A 19,224-nucleotide genomic window follows, 5' to 3' on the forward strand; every position below is an offset into this window, starting at 1 on the left:
AGTGCCATCGTCATTGACCTGGCTGCCACAACTTCTGTCTCCTTCAAACGATGTGTGGAGGTGACACAAACCTCTTGACCTGCTCAGTTTTGTCCATCTCCCCTGGCATGACTCTGGTTTTGGTACCCGCATTGCTTCATATTGAGGACTACTCTGCTACCAACGTTTTAACAATTATAGATGGCTCTTAACACCCCAGCTCCTTAATATGCTGCCAGGGCTCTGCAGGGACAAGATGCTGTTCATCAATTCAGCTCCATCTCTTCACTTCCCACAGGCATGCTGAGCTTCTCCAGCTCTGAGAAAGTTCACCCTCCTCCCCGGGCTCTCACACCTGCTGGTCTTTCGGTGGGTGACCTCACATTAAGGCATCCTTTCCCCTTTCCTTCTTTTAGAGTGGATCACCCTCACTCATACTCTGTGGGTGGGCATAAACATGGCACCAGAGGAAACAGCATTCCTCCAGGGGCTTCCCCAGCACCCACATCTGGGTGACAGCCTCTTCCCGGAGGGCTCACTTACTACCTTTGATTCCTTGTCACTATTCTAGGGCAGAATTGCAATCATTTGTTTCTTCAGTTTCCACCCTACGCTGGACTCTCCGAGGGGAAAGCAGCTGTGTTTCTGATTCACTATCCATTGAGGGATTCCTTTTTAAATATTTATGAGATTAAAGAGAGTAACAGAAAAATAGAAAGAAAATGAGAATAAAGATAGAAAATTATTAAATATTTAAAATGATTTCCATAGAGAATGCTACTTTTAATACCAAAGAAGGGGGAAAGAGATGACTTAGCTACTATTTGTTTCCCCAAAGTAGTTATTTCTTCCATAGAGCATGATCGTGATTTGAAGATGTAGCATAAAATATAAGAATATTTACTCATTTTTTTTCCCCTCTGTGACTTTGTTTCTATTGTTCGCTGGGAGCTCATGGAGATTACAGTGCTTTTGTTGAATGGTTCTCTCTCTTTGAAGACTAGCTGTACCCACAGAATCATTTCCTGCCCAACCATAATAGTGATGTGGCTACGAAAACTGTTCTTTGTTCTCTGAGTGTGCATGTTTCTCTCTTGAGGACAAGACTGTCACCCTCTCAGGCTGCCTACAGTACACAAGAAGTCCTTCTAAAACACACCTATTGTAGAGACCAGACTGGGCTGGTCCCATGTTCCTTCACAGTAGTGTAGGCAGGACACTCTGGTTCTGGGCGGTTCTGATACTCTGAGGTCTGTTCTGCCCAGTATTCCTGTTAACCTTCATTCCACCCCAGGGAAAACAGAAATGCGCTTTCCAGTTTCATGTCCCCCAACCCCCGCTGCCTCATTCTGCCCAGGGTTTCAGCAAGGTGAAGAGAGATAGGACCATATAACGAAACAGAGGCCAGAGTCAGTCACCTGTTGTTCTGTCTCTCTCACCTGGCACTAAGGCTATGTCCCATATCCTTTAGGTGCACGGAAGGATCATGTGTTTTTCCTCTTTCCCACGAGGTAACTTCCATCAGTAATCATTACCGTACCCGGATCATCCTGCCAGATGTCCTGAGGCACAGGGCCGAGGTGTGAGGCATGGCTGATCTCGTTGCTTAGCTACGCCCCACATACACAGAACGCTGCATTCTCAGGGGATGAGGAACCCAAGTGTTTCTAAGACTGCCCCTAGTATTCCCCATGTCCCTCACAGCGCAGCTGTCTCAGGGGGACAGATGAGAGAAGCCTGCCATCATGCTACGCTGACATCTCATGTGCGAGGACATATGGGAACCACATTTTCCCCTATTACTTCTTCAAAAATGAATTAAATTGGTCTATACAGCATCCATCTTGGTGACAACAAAACTGACACACGAACAGAGACTCGCAGGAGGAGCAGCTTCCGAGGAAGCAGTAGTGTTGAAGGGTGTGTGTAAATGGAATTCACAGTCAAAAAAGCTAACGGAGAGGGCCCAGCACCTCTCCTGACGTTTACACCCACTGAAAGTGAGAACACTTTGGATGCATTTCAAAAATGGAAGTGTTTACAAGCATGAGCATTCTAAGACACGCGATGCAGGATTTGGAGGTATGTACCTTCTCAACATCTCTGCTGTCCATCTATTGCCGATTTAAATTTTTTTTTTTGATCCATTGTTGAAAAGCTTTATTAACTCTGACTCTTCAAAATATTAGATCCAAAAGAAACTAAAGAAATGCATTTTTATTAAATAATGGAATGATACCTCCAGCTCGAAGCAACCAACACTCCTGGGTACTGAGTATCCATGATCCTGGACACTGTATTGGGGCTGATGCTGAAGCCCCAGATAAAGTCTCTGCCCTTAGAAAGCTCGAAATTTTGATGGGATGAGAAAACCACAAGAGAATCAATATAGAGCAGTTCGAGGTAGAAATAGAAGATTTGCCTTTTTACAAAGTGGTATTTAATTAATTTAGTAATGTAAGGGGGCAAGACAGGGGCCACAGGTGTTCAGAAAAAAGTGGCCGTTTGTTTCAGCTGGGGTGCTCAGAGAGGCTTCACGAGGAGGTGAAATTTGAGCCAGGCCTGGTGACAGGGGAACATTGAGAAAGGTGGGAAGGGAGTTCAAGATTCTAGATGGAGGGCAAAGATATAACCAAAATCTGAGAGAGTCAAGTCAGTCACTTGGCAGGGGACCAAAGCTTCACAGAAGAATAGGAAGAGAGGAGAATGGTCTGTCAACTCCCACCTCAAGTAGCGCTTATAACAGCATTTTCACATCTTCATGCAAGTAACCCTGGAGAGGCTTTTTCCTAGTAGAAGCAGAGTCAAATTTACTTGAATCTGATCTCTGTATCTGTAGGAGCTCCACAATGCTAGTATTATTAGTTAACTAGAAATCATTTATTTTTATTTCTCAATAAAATGTCAATTTTTAAGCCGGGTACGGTGGTACACGCCTGTAATCCCAGAGACTCTGGAGGCTGAGGCTGGAGGATCATAAGTTCAAAGCCAGCCTCAGCAACAGCAAGGCACTAAGCAACACAGTGAGACCCTGTCTCAAATACAAAATAGGGCTGGGGATGTGGCTCAGTGGTTGAATCGCCCTGAGTTCAATCCCTGGTTACTCCCATCCCTGGCCAAAACAAATGTCAGTTTTTACACCAGGAGAATACTAGCATATGATTTGTTTTTCAAGTTCATATCCAGCATTCATTTAAAATAATTTTTTTTCTGGGCTATATATCACTAGAAACAAAGAGATTTCCTATTACCTCTCTTGTCCTGCAGTGTCCCAAAGCTGCAGATGCACCTTGAATGCTTTCCCCGAAGATCCATTTGGTCCTTGTGTGTTATAAACCTGAAAGATAAAATTCCCCTCAGTTAATATTGCTTTGGATTCTTGTCAACATTCTAATTCTCTGGGTTCCATCAATATGTTTTCTCTTGATTACTATAATCAAAGTTCATAGTACAGAATAAATATTTGCTCCATTTTTTCCCACAAATTACATATATAACTTTTAAATGTCAAGTTCAAGTATGATTTCCAATGCCATTTAACCATATTGCAAACTTAAATTAGATACTTTCTGTCATTTCCTTATAGAGGCAACAAACATCAAATTTAGGACACAAGTTCTAGGTTCAAAAATCAACCCCTCATTTAACCCAAGTCTAATATTTTTATCTGCAAACTGAGTCCTATAATCCCTTCCTGCTTAGCAGAGTTACTGCAAACTAAAATGAAATTACAAAGGGGAAAGTATTTTTTTAAACAGTAAAGTGTTTTACAAATACCTGAATTTCATCAAGAGTGGAAATGGACTTTCCAAATAACTGAGCTGTGAAATATACACAGAATTTCTCAGTAAGTTAACACAGGACATTTCAGGCCTTCTTTTAACTAGCCATTTCTTCAAAGGGGCTTTTTAAGTAAGTTTATTGGCTTAGTGAAAAATGTCTTCAAGGGAAAATTTTGCAAGGCTTTATATGCAGATGAGTGAGGACATTGGGGAGGGGAGAACTCAAGCTAACCTGAAGCAAGCAAGTTTGCTTAAACTCCACTGCAAGGTGTGGACTTTGAGATAAAGTACGGGTCATGACTCAAAGTCTCAGGCAGTGGCCTTCCAGCACCCATTTCCTTTGTTTTCTTTCTGAATTCTCAAGGAATGAGTGGATTTGTGACATCAACTGGGAGCCACAGCCATCTTGGCAGTCGGGAAAACTTGGGTGGCAAGAAATCTGGCTAAGCTTATGGGCCTATGCTGCATGTCTCACATGTCACAATATCCTTATTCCTGTCATTAGTGTCTAGCATAGGAGAAGGGTGGTTGTGATTCTCACTTAAACTCCCTTATCTTGGAAAAGAGCATGAAATCGGTCTCACATTCTGTTCATAATAAGCCAGTGATTGATGGCTGAGGCTCCACGTAAATAAAAATGCAGCAAGAACTTACAGAGCTCATGTTCCAGCTATTTGCCAATCATGATTTTAACCTCTTTGTTACAAGCAAGACTTACACTTGGTCTTTTTGATGAATTTAACTCAGATCAGGAGTTAATTTTTTTTTTTTTTTTTGGATCCTGAATAACTCAAATTTGGAAAAATTTCTTAAAAATTCATAGGAGGGCTGGGGTTGTGGCTTAGCGGTAGAGCGCTTGCCTAGCACGGGTGAGGCCCTGGATTCAATCCTCAACACCACATCAAAAGAAACGAATTAATTAAAGATATTGTGTCCAACTACAACTAAAAAATAAAAAATATTTTTTAAAAAAGAATTCATAGGAAACACACTACACAAATCCAAAAGTTATTTATTTGCCTTGTATACCTTTGGAGACAAGAGATTATGCCATTCAATATTTTTCTAGCAAAATGTTATTTATAGCCAAAAAAAAAGAAAGAAGTAAATAATACTCTAGAGTCAGGATATGAGTTCTGTGTGATAAAAGACACTTCTCAGTGCCACATACGTAGTTTCTTCATTCTTACTTTATACAGGATGAGAAGCAACAAGGTGAACAGTAAGATTAAAAACTTACCACACGTTTTTCCCGGAAATCTATTCCCACTGTAGTGATGAATTTAGGGTTGAATTTATTATCTGTGTATCTATAAAGAAATGTCGTCTTCCCAACCCCTGAATCTCCAAGGGCCAGGAGTTTAATCAGATAGTCATAGTCCCCATCGGTCATAGTGATGGCGTTGGTAGGCCTGAGTAAGAGAGGAAAAACAAGCATTTTATGATTAAAGTTGATTTTCCTTTGCCTCCTAAATACAACATAAATGTAATTTCCAAGGTTAAAAAAAATCAAATGCCTCTGTTCTGCTCAATTCAGAACTAACTTGATCAAAGCAGCTTCAAAGGTGAGGGCATATCTGTCATTTCACTCAGTATAAACCTTTTTACATCGTGTCACATAATTTAAAAAAAAATGTGAAATAGTCATGGCCACAGCAATGGCAGAAATTAAGTTAGAAAGCCAAAAACATTTGTTTCAAAATCAGTGCCCTTTGGCAGTTGGAAGATGGTGCTAGGAAGAAAAGAGAGTCTCAGGAACAGAAATGGCAGCGCAAGATGACATAGAGATTCGAGAGAGAGAGAGACAATTACTTGCAGATAATGGAAGAGAACAGCCTAGGGGTATATTTTGCATCTAATCATGCAGGAGGAGTTCGCTATTATGTGCATACAAAATATTCCTTTTTAATTCTAAAAATTTAACAACTGGTATAATAACCTTTAAAACATCAATTTGAAATCATTTTAAAAGCAGGGGTGAGAAATCTTCTTTTTTGAAACACCAAAGCTTCTCCTTTCCAACTTCTGCTGCGTTTGGCTACATACTTTTATATATATTTTCCAGACCTTGAGAAAGAGGAAGGGCTGTCAGAAAGTATAGAAATGGTAGTTCTGCAATACTTCTGCTGTCTGAAGGAACGACGTTACTTGCCATTTTTTTCCAGGGCTCTAATCTCTCCTGATTATGAGGAAGGATGAGCCACAAACTAATGCCAGATGCCCCTGCCTTGGGTACATGGAGAACACCAGAACACGCTAGAAGGACAGCATAGAGTACTGGATACTTGGTGAAGTTTCCACTTTGAGTTTAGAAGAATGATTTGCTATTTAGTACAACTTTCTGATTGATGGGTTCCAGAACCCAGTGTGTCATATCCTATGTAGAGGAAGGCCTACAAAGATTTTTCTAGAATGGAAAAAGTTGCTCTCATTATCATGTGAAAAAGAAAACTATTGACCTACCTGTGAAGATCTGGAAAAGATTTCATTCTTCCAAAGTTCTGAAGAGATTGAAACTGAATTTAAATAACAATCTGTCACATGGACATGTCTAAAAAACTAGATCATTGTAATACTTTTCTACATATAAGAAAATGAGGTCCGTGATGTCCATGCGTTTACTCTGTCATGTAAGTTAGCAGTCAACGACTGATGAGGGCCACAACCAAGTTAAGATGGTGCCTGGCAGTATGCTAGGAGGAGTGGTTTGTGAAGTAACGCCAGCGAGCCATTAAGATGATGAGGATTCCTTAACGACTGACTGCTGTGTCTAGATGATGTCAATTAAGTTAAGCTGTGTGTAATTAGTTGGGTCTATGTACCTCTGCTGTCCCGCAGAGAAGCGGTGCCTGCTACTTTGAGTTCTCAGTTCCTGCTGAGTTCACTCGCAATAAAGTAGTTCCTGCTTCAACCTTCAAGTTGCTTGTCACCTCTTGGTTATTTTGCCCAGCCTGGACTTAGGCAGCCCAGTCGGACCACGGCAAATGACTATTTAAGATTTCTATTTTCTGGCTGCCTCAATGGAAGATAAGGCTGGAGAACAGAACACTGTGGTTCCACGAGGAATGAAGAGAACAGAGTCAAAGGGTACTTCAGCATCCTTTAAATTTTTCTTCAAGTTAATTATGCTTTGTGTGTGTGTGTGTGTGTGTGTGTGTATGAGACAGTCTCAAGAAAAACTAAATCTTGAACAAATCTAGTGAAACACCTTCAATACATAGAGTTACACCCAAAGATTAAAAACTAAAAAACAAACAAAAAAAAATGTAATGCCCAAAGTGGCTTCAGACAAGATATGAATACACTCTAAGGCTGCAAGTAAACAACATAAGCTTTCAAGATGGAACATGATTGATAAATGAGTCCATTCAAACACAGCAGTGGCCCTTGTGAACTGCAGTTTCCCGGACAAGACTTAACAGGAAGGCAAACTTGCATTGACCCTTCCAGCACAGGGAGGGGTTAAGGTAGGGGGAGGAGAGAGAAGCAGGGCCATTGCATGGGAGATTGCTTCCCCCTTGTAGAATGAGACTATTAACCACTTATCAGCTGCATGATCTACCATGTACTCCTAATTGGCAGCTAGTACATCCTCTGTTATTTATATGTAAACCTGCCTGGGACAATACTGGGGCTGCAGCCCAGTCAAATTCTAATCCAGAGCGAGTGATGCAAGCCAACACAGGTCATTTTCACTGTGGCCCACACTGTCCCTTTTGTATATATAAAGAGTGGCAGACACTTTGTGGCATTTAACATAAATACCACCCCAAATTAAGCAAAGCTTGGCCCTGTTGAAACCCTTTATTTAGTATTTCCAATACCCTATTTGACAAGTTGAGCTAAAGTATAAGACAGTTTATCTTTAAGGTGTTTTTTTTTTTTTTGAACAACTTTTAACTACCCTCTTTTCTCTCCCTCTTTCTTTCCCATATTTTCTTTTATTTGGTTCAGCCTCTCTTTTTATTATTATGTGATTTTCTGAGTCCTAGTATCTTATGACCTTGATATTTTATCCTTGGTACAGCAAATATAGCACCAAGAAAAATAAAAGTCTTGGCAAGGTTTCTTTTTCTGACAACCAGGCTAAGAAATGATCCTCAAAGGGCAGGAAGTGGACACCTTTAACATTCTTGTATATTCTGGCACAATGATGGATGGTCTTGTAGTTCTCGGCTCTCTGGATCTAAAAGGGAAGAAAAAGCTAGAAGATTGCAGTGTTCTGGGGATTGGTATGGCTCTTGGCCCCTATCACAGTGTCACAGCCATATCACAGAGTCTGAAGAGCCAGGAGATACAGAAACTAAAGTGCCACCCCCACAGAGGACAGGTGAGGGGTTGGAGAAGCAAGGAAAAGAATTGAAATAGATGTCACCCATGAGGCTCTGCTGAATGGAGTCTAAAAAGCATAAAAAAGCCCAAGCAATCACCTGGTCGAGCCCCTCAGTTTTTAGATGAGAAGCCACCTGCTGAGGTGATACATGGCTTGTGGGAGCGACTACAAATTTCTGAGGAAAATCCATGACTCTTGTTTATTTTAATTTGAAATAACAAAAAATGTGTTTGATAGATACAGATAGAAATATTTTCATTCTATGGGAGAAGGGAATTTTCTTGTATGGCCAGGAACATAATTTTCACAGCCAGAATATCTCAAATGAGGCTGCCCGTGGGTTCTCTGTGTTTGCACCCCACCCCCAATCCCCCGTTATTCTTGTTCACCATAAGTTCTATTAGTGGAGGGACTTAATCTCCTCTGTCCATTGCTAGATTCACAGAGCCCAGCATAGTAACTGGCATGTGGGAGCTCAACACATATTTGTTGAGTATAAAAATACATTTAAACTCTTCCAAGCCAGACCAATGTTGTGATTAATGACATGAGTCTCATGAGTAAGTTGGTGCAAATGGTGTCCATCCAAATTCAGGATTTGAATTCCTGTTTATGTGTGAGTGTTTAGGTTAAATGATCACTATGGCACTTCCCAGATCTGACTTCCTGAGATGACTTTTCCTTTTTAAGTAGTGCAAGAGTATGAAAATCTTCTCAAAATAGAATATTTATGTCTTCACAGGAATAGTTTCAAATAACCCTAGAAAAAGATAAAGCACAGAGGTACTGTAGTCTTTGAAGATGAGAGTGTGCTGACTGAGAAAATGTAAAATCGTCAGCTGAAGAGGACAGGGCTCAGAGAACAGGGATCCATCCATTTGTCCATCTAACACACACCCTCTTATTTCCCTGGATCTCAAGGTACATTCCTTATTCTCTACAAGGGAGCTTAACAAATGCCACCTTGATATATCAATGACTACGGATGATGGAATTAACAGTGTTCTTTGCTAGTACACGGAAAAACAATCTCGAGAATGCCATGACAAGCTTATGACCATGTGACTTTAACTTATTAAATTAATAGAAGCCAACTCAATATTCTTAAGGCACTTTGGAAAGCTTAAAATAGTAGGTTCATAAAGTATTAGTGCATTCCGTGTAGATCATGTCAATAAAATAAAGCTATTGAGCATAAGATGGAAAGATGTTTTTATTTCCTCATTAATTTTTATTTGATTGGCTGCATTGGGCTCCAGTAGGTGCATTGTGTCTTCTGGGACTCTCAAAGCAAGGCACCACTGACTGAATGACAGCCTGACCCATTAACTGACCTTGTATCTTCCCATTGCCACAATATACCAGAAGCTTAGAACTAAATTACAGATGGCTGAATTATTCTGGATTTGTAACCTATGCATCAAAGGAACTGAAGGCACGCTACTTGGGGCGGGGGGTGTAAATCAATTAAAATTAAATTACAAATTAATTCTCTAGTATATTTTATAACATCCTTTTTTTCTGTTAGAAAGGTCCATTGCCATTCATTTTTATTTCAATTCTTCTGAAAGGCCATTCAGAATTATTAATAGATGAGAGTTTATAAGGAAGGTTCAGACTAAATAGCAAATATAAATCAATGTCAACCTACCTGAACATTTACTTAATCCAGTGGTCAGTGGTCCACTGGAGCAATCAGATCAATTTTTTGAAAAATAAGATGATCTATTTTATTTCATCTGTGACCAAAGGCTTTAATATAAAATAGAGATTAACCTAGAATTTATTGAGCTCTGAAGTTCAGCTTACTTGTTCTAGAAATAAAGGGTAAAAATTCCAGCACAGGCAGTATATTGTCATGATTCCCACCCATTAAATTTGTTTCTAAGTCAATGAGTAATTTTTTTTCTCCAAATTATTTTTTCTCTAAGTAACAATTTCATCTGAGTTAGTTTGACAGTATCTTTTGAAATTATGCACATTTCTTTACCTGACTTTTTATTATGGAAAATTTCAAACACATACTAAATTTGAGGAATTATAAGAGTATAATAGACCCCCCACCACCACCCAGTTTCTAAGTTACCAATGCACGGTCAGTCTTGTTTCATCTACCTTAAACCATGAGACTTTTATTTTTTTTCCCAAAGAAAATACCAGACATCATAACATTTTTAAGAATAATTCAATATAAACTATAAAATGAGATCTCTCCACTTTGGTGCTCTTGGCATTGACTAAATCATGAGAGACAACTATCAAACATTTGGCTTTTTGAGAATTTGATAGGTCAGAAATCATATATTAATACAGTTTACTTATAATTTCACCTACAACAATCAAGGTCAAGCATTTTTTCAGAGGTTAAAGGGTTATTTTATTTTATTTTTTTATCTTTGTGAATGAAGGCCTCATATCTCTTGCCTATTTTTTAAAAAAATGATTTTATCTGTTCTATACATAGAAATTGTTTGTATGTTAGGAAATGAAAACTTAATTATTTCAGATGCAAATACTTTTCCCCATTTGTCTCTTTATTGTGGTGTTTATGCCACCCAAAACACTTCTGTTATAGCTGCTAAGACTGTTTTGGGTGATCAGAATAAAATTCTGTCAATTAGGAAGGTTTCCAAGCTCAGGATATAGGTGTTCCTACAGTCCTTACATAGTTTCAATTTTACATTAAATCTCTCCCTCACCTAGAATTTATTATAATGGATAGTATAAAGAATTGACCCAAATTTCTCTTCTAGCTGTTGCAATATGACTTATTTAAAAATCCATTCTTCATCATTGATTTGAGGTGCCATCCCTGTCCTGTAAACTTTGATGCATAATTGTGTCTGTTTCTAGATTTTTCTCTTCTGACTCCTAGCCTGACTGTCTTGTCATGCAGTACTTTTTACTGAGAGGGTTATCCTCTCCTCCTTGTCCTTTCCCTGACATCTTTATGATTTGAATTTTCCCATCCCAAGACATGACATATTTATCCATGTGGCCAAATAGTCTACTATGACCTTAATTACTTCATGGTTTTTTTTTCCTTCAGGTTTTGGATATCTTTATTGTTTATGCCTAAACATTTCTTTTATTTGTTTTCTTAAATTTGGGCTCGATTTATCATCTTGTTTGTTATCTATTGTCAGCTTTTGTGAAGTGGTTTTATTACCCAATTCTCTGCTAAATTTTCTTTGATGATAATGATTTTTCAATTCACTATTTTGAACTTTCTAGTGCATAATCACACCCTTTCTTAATAGAGTTTTAGTTTTCCTTTCAAATTTTTATGCTTTCATTTTTTTCTCTAGTTCTACTTTCACTGGTTAGTAACTCTATTATAAAATTAAAGAGAAGCAGACACAGTGGGCTTCATTATTGTGGCTCCCAGCTGGAAATTCTGCAGTATTTTTCCATTTAGCTGACTGAATTAATATGAGTAATTATTGGATTTTTCAATTGCCCTTTTTTCTTCTATTGAGATGATCCCTTTACTTTTCTCCTTATTTCATTTGATATATTTTGACAGTACTATCTTAAATTTTGATAAATTTTTAATAGATTGCATTTATAGAACGATTTTTACATTTATGACATAAATTTCACTTGTTCCCAATGCCTCAATTTTTAATACACTGTTTGGTCTGTTTCTTAAATTTTTTCTAGTTATTTCATTAGTATTCATTAGAAAAATCCATGGGGCTTTTGGGAAAAATAGTCTTTGATTTTGAGCTTTGAATTGTGTTCAGTTTATAAAATATAAACTTCTCCTTTTTCGGTGCTCTGGAATATTTCGATATTGAAATTATCTGATATTTTAAAGATTTGAAAGAATTTCTGTGTGGCAACATCTAGTCCTAGTGATTTTTCTGTGAAAGTGTTTCTAAAATGTCACCATGTCTATTTCTTCCTTAATAATTGATCCATTTAATCTTGTTTTTATTTAATTTTGCAAAGTTGTGATTTGGTATAATATCAACCACTTCATCTGGAAATTCTAATGTAATCGTACAAATTACTCTCGTATGAATTTCAAAATATCCTCTATTTTGATATCCAAGATGGTATATCTAATTCTGAATATCTGTGCTCATTTCTGGAAGACTTTAGGGAACAAATGAAAACACACAGATCTTGACCCTCAAAATCTATACTATAAACCAGTCTGTCAATCCTCTATTTCTTGCCATCATTCATTTTATCCATAGAAAGTCCTTTCAGTCCTATACTGTACCTTCTAAATTCACTCTGCTCACTAACATCAATCCATTCAGATCAATGCTTTTCATATATTTCCCTACTGGATTTTTATAACTTGGCAGGAGTCAGGCACAAGGCTGCTTTGTCCCCAGCTGCAGTATAATCTGGACACGTGTTCTGGGTGGGACCTTTCTGAGAAGGATGTGAGAGCAAAGGCCTGACAGGAACCCTGCAGCTCAGGTGCACCCATGATAAAAAGCGAACCTCTAGGGATGTGTGCTTAACACACTGGTGAGCTGGTGAGACCCAAATGTCAGAGTTAAATCGATTCAGGCTTTTGGCTTCCCATGAGCAAATAAATGGTCAGGAGGAAAAAAAAAAAAACCATACTGTACAAACTTTCTGTTTCAGATTCAGAGAAACCTCTCTGCAGGCCTGCGTTTAAGGGTAAAAGTAGTTGAGGGGTATCATAAGATGCTGATAGCCTGAAAATACCTCTTGATTCAGCAAGATTGCTGAGAACTTCACTGACTTCCTGGGAACCTGCATGTGTGCAACCCCACAGCATGCCCCGGGTCATGAAGTGGGCCCAGTGCCCACAGTAACATGGGAGGAAACAACAGTTTATTTAGCAAATCACCTGCATCTGCACTGCTGAGTACTGCAGGGGTGAGAGATGAAGAGCCCCACTTGTCCTCCTGGATCCAGGGTGCACTCATGGGTTCCCATTAAGACCTTGCTCTTCTTCCCCTGTTTCATGTCCATTTTTTTGTTCTTGACCCTGACTTGGCTGATTTCAGCTATAACACAAGATTAAGATCTATAGGCTTCACAGATAGCCTGGTCAGCTCCTCCAATTGTATGGTCTAATTTGATGAATAATCATCTGATTCTGTATCACTCAGAATGATCCTTTTTTACTTTTTTGGATAAAATCTTCACTGATATAAATTTTCCAGACTGTTGATATGCCAACTTCAGATATGTGTCTCTATTTTCCAATGTGAAACAATTGGACAGTAGATTTAATTATAGCTAAGATAGCACCATGGAAAGAGCACCTATTTCAAATAGAATGTCCTGCATCATTTACATCAGACTCACAAATTGCAGTCTTGAAAGATAGCCATATGGTTACAATATTATGGGCTATATATATTTCTCTACTGCTAAATAGTTATGGACATTTAACATTAACTTCACTCTAAGATGTTGCAATTTTCTCTAAATCCTCAAAAAAAGATAATGCTAAGTGAAGTTAGCCAATTCTAAAAAACCGAATGCCGACTGTTTTCTCTGCTATAAGGATGCTGACTTGTAGTGGGATAGGGAGGGGAAACATGGAAGGAATAGGCAAACTCTAGGTAGGGAAGAGGGGTGGGAGGGGAAGGAAGGGGGCAGAGGGTTAGAAATGATCGTGGAATGAGATGGACATGACTATCCAAAGTACATGTATGAAGACATGAGTGGTGCAAATATACTTTGTATAAAATCAGAGATATGAATTGTGTTCTATATGTGTAATGTGAATTGTAATGCATTCTGCTGTCATATATAACAAATCAGAATTTAAAAAAAATACACCAATACCAAAATAAATAAATAAATAAATCCTCAAAAAGTTGCCCTGTGGATGTTAACATGTCTCCTGTCAAGAATCATGAACATGATTCTTGTTCAACTTACACTATATTAAGTCAAATGAAGAATAATTCTTGTATGGTTTGTAATAACAGCATCTTCAAATGCTATTCTTCAGTTAGAGATATCATGAAATCCAGAAATAGTAGTTAGAAGCTTTATAGATGCTTCTCTAAAACATGATGCTGCAGGATTTTATGTTGTTTTTTTTTCTTCAGACAGTCAATTCAGGCAATCACTAGGCTATTCTTATAAGATGCACCATGTAACATAATTTTCACATAAATTAATAATTTTTTTAATCAAAGGAAGTAAATCATGACTATGAAAACTGCCACACACACACACACACATACACACACACACACGCCATGGCAGGAAAAACAGCAAAAATTGTCAATCAATAGGAAAGGGATATTTGAGACAACTCACGTAATAATAGAATAATGATATCTAACAGTGGCACTGCCTTCTTATACATTAGGTTCTGTTTTAAGCTCTAAGTTCTACCTTAAGGCAACCCAGAAGCACAGTCAATTCAATCCCCATCAAAACCTACCTTTCTTTCTTTTTGTTTTTCCCCAGAAATGAGAAGTTGATCCTAAAATTCATGTGCAAGTGCAAGGAAAATGGAATAATCAAAACATTCTTAACTAAAAAACAACATCAAAGCTATAGAGTTCATATTTCCCAATTTCAAAACTTACCACAAAGTTACAGAGTCCAGACAGTATGGCACAGGCCTAAAGACAGACATGTAAGTCACTGGAAGAGAATTTACTTTGAAACTCTTGGTTCTAACGTTTATGGTCAATTGTGACAAGGGTTCTAAGACAATGCAAAGGGAAAGAAGTCTATTTACCTAGGTGCTGTGGCACCAGATAGAAAAAAAAAAAAATGGGCTCAAAATGGAACACAGACCTAAATGTAAGAGTTAAAGCTCTAAAATTCTTAGAAGAATACATAAGAGTAAATGTTCATGACTTTGAATTAGGCAATGGTTTCTTAGGTTAAAAAAGAAAAAGTGACCCCCCCACCCTAAAAAAAAAAAAGATAAAAACTTGTACACTCCAAAAGACACCATAAAAAGTGAAAATACAACTACCAGACTAGGTGAAAAAAAAATTCAAACCATATATCTGATGAAGGACTTGTATCCAAACCACACAAAAATTTCCTACAACTCAACACTAAAAAAATAATAATAATAATAAAAATTTTAAAAAATTTTTAAATGGGCTAAGGATTTGAACAAGTATTTCTCCAAAGACTGTATACAAATGGCCACAAACTGATACTAAAAGAGCAGCAGTTGTTAGAAAAGTACTGAAATCCAACCCACAGTGACACACTACTTCACACCCACTAGGCACCTGTAACACAGACATCAATACTAAGAAGTGAAGGAGGGATTGCAGCAAATGAAACCTTTTACGTGGCTAGCAGGAATGAAGGGCTCATCTACTCTGAAAAAGAGTTTGGTCATTCCTCAAAAACTTAAACACAAACTTCACATGTGACCTAGGAATGGAATTGAGAAATGAAAATATATGTCCACCCCCAAACTTGTATGTGAATGAATGCTCACTGCAGAATCACTTATACAAGCACCGAATTGGAAGCAAAAGAAAAGCTCATCCACTAAATGTGGAAACAAAATGTGGTGTGACCATAAATAGAAGTCATTCCGCCAAAGAAAGGGCAGAAGTACTGACACATGCTACAACACGGAAAAATCGTGAAAACATTGCTAAGGGGAAAAAGGCCAGAAGCAAAAGACTGAATATTTAATGATTCCATTCATATGAAATGTCCAGAATGGACAAATCCCTACAGACAGAATGTCAGTGTTTACCAGGAGCTGCCCAGAGGAGGAAAGGTGAGTGACAGCTAAAGGATGGGGGCTTTGGGTGGCAGGGAGACTAATTAAAATGTTTTAGATTTAGATTCTGGCACAACTTTGTGAATACACTAAAAGCACCAAATTTTAATGTTAAAAGGACAGATTTTATGACATATGAATTTTAACTTGATAAAGCTGTTATTAAAACCCCAACAAGGTAAGAATACTACATTTCCTTTTACAAATAACTTTTTGACCTAGCACCTAGTATCAGTACCTAGCACCACTGACTAGGTATTCATTAATACTTGTTTATCATGCAGTAACTTACTAGTAAGAATTATGCATATCCAAACATGGATACTTGCTTGAAACCTAAAGGAAATGGCTTGTAGAATGTATGCTATAAAGCTAATGATCACACAGTTATTTCTTTTGTTATTAAAATAGTGATTATTTGACAGGATTCTGATAACCAATCTACTTTATAAATGTGCTCACAAATGAGATTAGTTGAAAATCACTGAGAAACAGCAGGATGGGTTGACTACCTGGGTACTCAACACTGGAGTGGAACTTGAGAGATACTTAATCCGGTGGATCTCTAAAATAGGTGGCCATCAATATACCCTGGGGAGGTTTAAAAATAAAAACTCCAGGGCCTTTCCAGATGGGACAAATCAAAATCTCTGTAAGAAGGTCTTGGAATTTAGAGATTAAATATTCCCCTAAAGCAGGAGAGAACAGCAGCCCAAATGGAATTTTTTTTCCATTATTGTTTATCTAGACCTGCATCTACAGCCTGTTCCAGAAGGTTGAGACTCTGTAACTCCTTTCAGCAACCCCTTGTAGCAAAACCCATTGGTCAAGAAAGGAGACAATTTATCTAATTTGATCTGGTTACAGTTTAGAGCAATTTCCTCTAGCTGATTGTGATCGGCAAACCTTGGCACTGATGGATTGTGCTAAATAGCCATTACAATTCCCTTCATGTTGCCCAGTTACATGTAATTTTGTTTCCTTGCATATTCAGTTTTGTTTCCTTGAAAACTAAGAGTAGTTCTTGAAATCTTATAACTTTATTCACTCAAAACACATGCACTGGGGCTGGGGATATACCTCAGTTGGTAGAGTGCTTGCCTGGCATGCACAAGGCCCTGGGTTAATCCCCAACACTACAAAAACAAAACAAAACAAAACATACATGCACTGAAGATGTTACATAAATATTTGAATTTAGCAAACCAAACTTCAAGAATTTTCTCAAAGCCTTCATATTTAACCTGAAAAGCTCTTCTGCTACTCTTCACAAGTGGATTACATGGCTCATTTTTTTCTTTGGAAACCAGTTTTTAAAAATTATTTTCTGAGATCCTTTTATCCAGGATTTCAGCTAGGGACCAAGAAAAATAAATGTAAAATAAGTAAATAAATTCCTTAAATTTCTACAAAGCTGTTCAGTGAAAGGATCTTTTCCCTGTATATCTCTTCAAGGACTGAAAAACCTAGTGATGCAATAAAGCAGAAATAACCCCCGTTGAAAAGATGAGGAAGTACATGCACATAAGCCCATGCCTTTCTGAGATTATTCACCAAGAGCAGAAAATTGGTTTTCTGAACTTGGTAGTTCTCAAGCTTGGCTGCTTTTAGAACTCCCAATGCATTGGCCACAACCTCTAAACCTAGTAAATCTGAATCCTGATGGTGAGACAAAACCATTTGCATCTTTTCATGCTCCCCATATGATCCAACCATTTCACCAAGATCAGTAACCCTTATTCCAACTTTCATTTTCAATCTATGGCTACTGAGAGAGAAGAGGACCACACCCATAAAGATGTGTCTTTTCTTAATATGTGCCTGTGTGGGAAGAAGCTTCCCTGCCTACCATGGGCACCTGTTTCAAGACTAACCAGCGCCAATCATAGCACAATTCCTTGACCTATAAGAAAACACCACTCTCTGAAGAGTCAATCCATCTCTGTTCTTCTTAGGGTTATATGATATAGGAAAAGATTTTATATTTATATTTGTAAATTGAAGTTTCTACTCTTATTGTCTTCCTATAGAAAAAGACGTGGTTTTAAATTAAAGGTGTACTTGTGGTTTTAAAAACATTTTATTTATTTTTAAATCAACAAGTAAAAATTATATATATTTAGAGTGTGCAACACGTTTTGAAATGTTGCAAAATGACCAAATTGGGCTAGTTAACAAACGCATTACTGCACAAAATCTTTTTCACAATGAGAATACTTAAAACCTACTTTCTTAGCAATTGTCAAGAATATAATTATTATTAGCCACAGCCATGGTGCCCTGTGGTTCTCTTAAACTTATTCCTCCTTACTGAACTTTTATATTCTGTGACCCACATCTCCCCTCCTCCCTCCCAGCACATGCTTGTTTAATAAGATACTTTACCAAATTTTCAGGTATTTGTCTGATAATTGTGCAAAATGGTTAATTTTCTTGTTGGCTGATGCTTTCAGGAAGTCATGCCAAAGTTCTGCTGTTTTGCTACATTATCTGAGAAAAAGCATACTAATCAAAATATCTGCCCACAAATTCTGCCTCTGAGGTGTGAGGAAGCAAATTAGATAGCATCTCTGGATCCACAGGCAGATAGCTATGAAAACAAGTTCCATATTATTAAAATTTTTCCATTTAAATATAATTCTAGATAACTCATACAACCATGCAACTCCAGTAATAAGAAATGTAAAAATTCTAAGTCTTCTTTATGAAGAAAATGTTTACTTTTTTCCTCCAAACATTGTATAAGACATAATTATGAAAAATAAATGCTGGGGGGGGGGGAACAAAGATTATAGCTACAGAGAAGGGATCAGTCCTAAGAAAATGCTTATTTGCCTGATAAGGGCTCCTTCTACATTAAGTAAATGTTGATGTTAATGGAAATTTCTGAATTTGATTTTTATTTCTGACATACATATATGCATATGTATGTGTGTGTGTGTGTGTGTGTGTGTGTGTGTGTGTGTGTGATATATAAGGCTGAATAGAAACTAAGAAGTCTTTTGCATACATCTCTTATGCAGTCTTATGTGGTTGGATAGAAAGCTGATGTGTTTTTGAAATGAAGTCTACCTGGGGAAATCTAGGCTGTAAGTCTGACTGGAGCTCAGAGAAAGAAAAACTCATATCACATGCATGGCGGGAAGGCAAGGACAGAAACAATCAAGAGGGCTGCACAGAGGAGGTGACAGGAAAGTTGTAGCTTGATGCGTAAAAGGCAGAAAAGGGGATCCCAAAGGCTGGATGTGGACCCTTGTCACTCAGTTTAGATGGAAGCAGAACTGTCCTGGTGGCTGCGGTTGATGAGTTTTGGTGTCCAGGATTAAAGGTTGACTGTGGTGTAATGGTAAGGGGCAGGCATTAGAATCCACATCCCTGAGTTTAGAGTAGAATTATAGCCATTTCCAACC

The 19,224-nt window shown here is 37.9% G+C and overlaps 1 protein-coding gene across 3 annotated transcripts in view; it reads right to left on the reverse strand.

The window, feature by feature from the left end:
- Window positions 1–19,224, reverse strand: part of Rab27b (RAB27B, member RAS oncogene family) — a 140,779-nt gene that overhangs the window by 12,009 nt on the left and 109,546 nt on the right. For all 3 annotated transcript variants that reach the window (XM_048806193.1, XM_048806194.1, XM_015482232.2), the window contains 2 exons: window positions 5,002–5,173; window positions 3,231–3,316 (listed from right to left, as the gene is read on the reverse strand). In XM_048806193.1, the coding sequence (XP_048662150.1) occupies window positions 3,231–3,316; window positions 5,002–5,154 (239 nt within the window). In that variant the 5' untranslated portion in view covers window positions 5,155–5,173. The remainder of the gene's footprint in view (window positions 1–3,230; window positions 3,317–5,001; window positions 5,174–19,224) is intronic.

This window comes from Marmota marmota, unplaced genomic scaffold (assembly GCF_001458135.2).
Source record: "Marmota marmota marmota unplaced genomic scaffold, marMar, whole genome shotgun sequence".
NCBI classification, from domain to species: domain Eukaryota; kingdom Metazoa; phylum Chordata; class Mammalia; order Rodentia; family Sciuridae; genus Marmota; species Marmota marmota.